The sequence below is a fragment of the Limulus polyphemus genome, unplaced genomic scaffold (genome assembly GCF_000517525.1).
Source record: "Limulus polyphemus unplaced genomic scaffold, Limulus_polyphemus-2.1.2 Scaffold6201, whole genome shotgun sequence".
Lineage (NCBI taxonomy): Eukaryota > Metazoa > Arthropoda > Merostomata > Xiphosura > Limulidae > Limulus > Limulus polyphemus.
This window is the reverse complement of record NW_013671811.1, coordinates 47054-53095: the sequence shown is the minus strand read 5'-3', so window position 1 is coordinate 53095 and position 6042 is coordinate 47054. Positions and strand designations below refer to the sequence as shown.

General features: G+C 29.9%; 1 protein-coding gene across 1 annotated transcript in view; it reads right to left on the bottom strand.

Moving 5' to 3' along the window:
• Positions 1 to 7: 7 nt before the first annotated feature.
• Positions 8 to 6042, bottom strand: part of LOC106473471 (mitofusin-2-like) — a 27795-nt gene continuing 21760 nt past the window's right edge. The window contains exons 13-15 of the mRNA XM_013934150.2: positions 3673 to 3869; positions 1557 to 1691; positions 8 to 743 (exon numbers count right to left, since the gene is read on the bottom strand). Of these exons, the coding sequence (XP_013789604.1) occupies positions 674 to 743; positions 1557 to 1691; positions 3673 to 3869 (402 nt within the window). The 3' untranslated portion in view covers positions 8 to 673. The remainder of the gene's footprint in view (positions 744 to 1556; positions 1692 to 3672; positions 3870 to 6042) is intronic.

Sequence of the window (6042 nt, the reverse complement as noted above, 5' to 3'; positions counted from 1 at the left end):
AACGACAAGAAGTTAGACAGTAGACGTGGACACGACAAGAAGTTAAGACAGTAGACGTGGAAACGACAAGAAGTTAGACAGTAGTTGTGGACACGACAAGAAGTTAGACAGTAGTTGTGGACATGACAAGAAGTTAGATAGCAGATGATGTAAGATATTTCAATAAATTCTAATATTTTCCAATAGGTTTTATGTAAAAGGTTAAAGTGAAAACATGAAAATTAACAGTGTGGACACTTCTTATAGTTTCATGTAGTGGGCAGTTACAACAGACATTTTTATTCTCTATGTTTGAAAAGTAAATATAGCAGATAAATTGAGTAAAAAACAAATTTCATTAGCTTTTCCATAGTCTTAAATAAATCAATCAGATAATTGTCTCTAGTAATAATAATAATAAGGGATTTTTTTTTTTTAAATTGTACATACTTATTCAATAATTTGATCATTCTTTTCACTTTCTAAATATTTCTATTCAGTACGGTAATGTTTTAAATAACTTACAGTGTTGAATCGTATATAGTTTTCTTTAATGTGAATAACTTTTTATAACCACAGCATTCAGACAGTTCATTATTAACTCTATCATCAAAATTCCTGGCTGTTTCTAGTCCCACATCTTACATCACAAATGTGGAGTTGCCATTAGTTAGGACAATATCCTATTATGGGTTCACTGGTCGTACTGTAAATATTGTTGATTAAAAGTCTCAAGCTCACTCAGTAGGTATCCTGCCTTGTTTCTGTGGATAATTAGTAAAGTTCACCGGTTAAGAAAGAAAATTAACATTATGTAAAAAATAAACAACATAAAACTCGACTATTTTTTACTACTACATCCTCTGGTGATAATTTTTCTGTCTTGAAACAACACCAAGTTTTTTAAAATGATACAAATTTTCCAAATTATAATTTATACACGTATCAGTTTAGTGTTTAAAATAGTACATAATTAGAAAATTTTAAGTATGTTCTCCATGTTATATGTTAATTATAATTCTCTGGATTGGTACTGTGAATCTTCTTAGATTCATTGATATACAATGATTTTCAGTCTGTCAGTACTAACGAGATGAAATAATTCACCAAGAATTATAATCACATTTTTCAACCCAAGTTAATAGTGATTTTTTTTTCAGAATCAAAGTTACATTAATAATTTTTTTACATGTTTGTGCCAATTTTAAACACTTTCTGAACCACATGTTTGATCTGGAAGTATTCACCATTGTGTATGAATGCAAGTCAACAATTTTAAAAACAATAAATACACAAGAAGAACGGTTGAAAGTTATATATGATTATTTTAATTTTTTAGTGTATTTTTATAACCTTTGTTCAAGTTCATATACACTTCTTTAGAGCACTTGAAGACGCTCAAATTCCACATTGAAACTTAAAGAATTTGAAGTGACAAGTAGAACATGGTATAAAGAGAACTTTAGCATTCTAGCATTTGACTAACACAAAATGTGGTTGGAAATAGTCTATATTAACATTTCGGCCTTTATGAATTAGTTAGGACAAACAAGGGAAACTTTCAATCCAATACTCACCTTAGAATCCTAGCAGTGGCCGAACATTCGTCTAAGTTCTCCACTTCTGTGTCAAGTCGCTTGATTTCTCCTTGCATGTCACTGACAACATCATCAACCAACTGACAGAGTCGAGCGAATGTGCTGCTAAGTTCTCTGAATTAAAACATACAGTTTTGTGACTTACTTATTTCACTTGTAGCGATAGATCTTACATTTAATGTTGTATTCAGAAACATACAGTTTTGTGACTTACTTATTTCACTTGTAGCGATAGATCTTACATTTAACGTTGTATTCAGAAACATACAGTTCTGTGGCTTACTTATTTCACTTGTAACGATAGATCTTACATTTAATGTTGTATTCAGAAACATACAGTTCTGTGGCTTACTTATTTCACTTGTAACGATAGATCTTACATTTAATGTATTCAGAAACATACAGTTCTGTGACTTACTTATTTCACTTGTAGCGATAGATCTTACATTTAATGTATTCAGAAACATACAGTTCTGTGGCTTACTTATTTCACTTGTAGTGATAGATCTTACATTTAACGTTGTATTCAGAAACATACAGTTCTGTGACTTACTTATTTCACTTGTAGTGATAGATCTTACATTTAATGTTGTATTCAGAAACATACAGTTCTGCGACTTACTTATTTCACTTGTAGCGATAGATCTTACATTTAATGTTGTATTCAGAAACATACAGTTCTGTGACTTACTTATTTCACTTGTAGTGATAGATCTTACATTTAATGTATTCAGAAACATACAGTTCTGCCAAATAAGTAAGTCCACTTGTAGTGATAGATCTTACATTTAATGTTGTATTCAGAAACATACAGTTCTGTGACTTACTTATTTCACTTGTAGCGATAGATCTTACATTTAATGTTGTATTCAGAAACATACAGTTCTGCGACTTACTTATTTCACCTGTAGCGATAGATCTTACATTTAACGTTGTATTCAGAAACATAACACCTCTAACATTACATACAAACAAAATATACATATAACGCCTCTTACATTACACACAAACAAAATATACATAAAATGAAAAAATTCTAAATAAATTAGTTAAATCACTTATTGATTTTATATTATTCTGCTAAAACACCTGAAAATATGGTATCTGGTAAATAACTTTATTTTGAAAGTAAATTTTCAGCCTTTCACAGCATTCTCTCTCTCTCATTGGTTTTCTTTTTTCCTAATGCACTAGTAGAATTACAACCTTTTCAAACATCAACCAATCACTACTATTTCAGTGATTAATCTTTAATTTTAAAGCAATTTTCTTTAACTTAGCCTGTACACTTACAAACAACAATCACTGCTGTCTAATTAAATTTTGTTCATATTTTTCATATTTATTTGCTTACTTGTTTGTTTAAGAGCAAAGCGACACTAGGCTATCTGCTGTTTCCAGTGCAGGGGGTATCAAACCCAGAATTTTAGTGTTGTAAGCCCTCTAAACTTATCAAACAATATTCAAATAGCAAAGCAACACTGGGCTATCTGCTGTGTCCACTGCAGGGCATAAAACCCAGAATTTTAATGTTGTAAGACCTTCTAAACTTATCAAACAATATTCAAATAGCAAAGCAACACTGGTCTGTCTGCTGTGTCCACTGCAGCGGTATCAAACCCAGAATTTTAGTGTTGTAAGCCCTTCTAAACTTGTATTATCTTCTAAACTTATCAAACAATATTCACTATACAACAAAAGATTACTGTACTCAAGTATTTTATCTACTTTTCAAATAAACATTCAACTTGTTAGATTACAACCTTCACAAACAACAATCATTCATTGTAGTCTCTCAATAGTTTTTGTGTTGTTAAACTTTCACATTGATTTTGTCTTTTACTTCTGAATTAATTGTTCTGTTTGTCACCTTACAATATTCACAAGTAGCGAGTAATCACTGTAAACTCTCAATCAATTTTATCTTTCAACTTTTTAGCTTACAACTTTGACAAATAACTTACAATCACTGCATTCAGTGGAGAGAAATTAGATGAAAATATAACCAGCTGTTACGTAGATAGATTATATTTTGATGGATAGAATTAAGTTAAATTATAGTACTAGATTTAATTAAAAAAAAGGGTTTTCTTACTGTTGGACTTGATGACTGCAGTTAGCACTTGTTAAGTCAACAATCAGTTTTAGCTTACGAGTAGCATGGTTGACGTACTGTTTCTTGAAAGATCTTTCTTTGGCTTTATTCGTCCATGTTAATCGCTCATAGAGATATAACAAACCATAGATACCAACTGTTAGAGCTATGACCTTCCATCCCACAGTTCGTACAAGCTACAACGATAAAACAAACACTTGTAACGATACAACTTGTACTTTGAACAAGAGCACAAAACAAGATTTACATAGAATTTCAAAAATATGTAGCACTGATGCTACTAATTAATTCCTCTAAATTATTCAGTACACAAGATTTTTAAATACAAGTCTTCTGGACTTACACTGACAGTTATCATTTACTTCAATACAAAGTCACAGCTATGTTAGTTACCTTTGATAATAATAATGATATCATACATGCGATTGGTTAATTGTAAGTTAAACAACTTCTTCCAGCTGGTAGAAATGTTATATGCTACAGTAAAGCTACTTTAATAAAGTTACATATAATTATTTTGAATTGTGACACACTATTGTACCCGTAACTATTAAAAAATCGGGTTTTTAGTAAAAAAATAAAAATCAAGGATCAACTATGTGTTCTCTGTACAACTTATATATCTTTATTGTAGTGAGCATATATTCACATTACTACGTTCCAGAACTTTATAGTACCTGAATGTAAAACTGCTAATTCTTTATAAACCTTACGTAACTTAACAATAACTGTTCTATATAAATATAAAGATTCAATATTTCTTACAATTACAATATTAAATATCAAAACTTAAGATATTGATATATGTTTTTATTTTCAACTGGGTAAATCATATAATGCAATAGTTTCACCCGAGAGTTGTTATTTTTCATATACGATCAAAGATTAAATTAGGAATGAAATTTTAAAATGTAATCTGTTCCCCCTGAATACATTCATTATTACAATTCTATTCCTGAGAAACAATGAAACATACTTAAACACAATGTGATGTACATTATTTTTTATACATTATTAAATTCAAAATACACATCCACATAACACAAACTGGATTAATGTTTTAGTCAAACAGGATGAATCCGGACTGAATTCAAAATACACATCCACATAACACAAACTGGATTAATGTTTTAATCAAACAGGATGAATCCATGCACGTCAATATAAATGTCATTGGGCAAAGTAGGTGTATGTAAGCAGGTATTTACAAAAATTGAAGAGGTGGGTGGGGCCACCTTGGTTGATTCAATAAATATATTAATATCTCAGAAAATAGAAAAGATAGGAGGTTCTTATTTTACATTCTAGCTTGTATATATTGGTAATATGAGTATCTAATTTACAAGAAACTATAGACTTTGTATTTGGACATCACAAACATCTTCTTGAACCAATGCTGCATTTGACATACCACGTGACACACAAAAATCGACGTTTAAGATATCTTTTTTTTAATATGTACTTTTAAATTAAGAAATTAACTAATGTCTAATACTAAAATTTGAATTATAATCTACAGTTTGATACCAAACTTATTGACATACGTTTATAAAATAGTAATTCAATAATATGTTGAATGTGATTACAAGGGTATAACCAATCAAAAGCTCAGAATGTCCCCTAGAGGCTTCTCAGCCTCTTTGAAGTATTTGGGCAGTAAACTCTTTCTCTTCATGCTAGATTCCCAGGGGTAAGGTAAGACATTAGTGAGCTTGAAATTTCATATTTTTTTAGACCCAAATACAGCTTAGTTACTAAACTTGATAAATTATAGAGGAATTCTATGGTATTGATGTAGTAATTTATGATTTCTGGTAAATTAAAAATGTAAAAATTATATCGTTTCACATCCTCCACGTGCAAAATTTGATAAGGCTTAGCAACCTACATCAAGCAGCAAACGAGTACAAAGTTTGTAACTAGAAGAGATAATTGTTTACTTTACTTCTTTATTTACTGTTCTATGTTTTAAGAAAAATAGGTTTAAGAACTTATTTATAAATTGTAATAATGTATTATAACTGAAATGTGACTGTACAGCCAAGACAGGTCACTTTGTAAAGACCAGTTTTATATTACTGGATACAGTAACATGAGTGCATGTGTGCCGTGTCATTGTAACTTCTGTAATGTTAGCCAAGCATGGCTGAAAGGTCAATATAATAAAAATAAATAAATATATATATAAATGTATAATGTTATGAGATTTTAAGCTATTTAGACTAAACATTTATGTTTTTGTGTTATAATCTGTAGTCATTCTAGAATGAAAAGTGCAAAATGTACATTTCCAATTTTTTTTATGATGTTTACAAGGTCATCCAAATACGATCCAACCCATAGAGATAG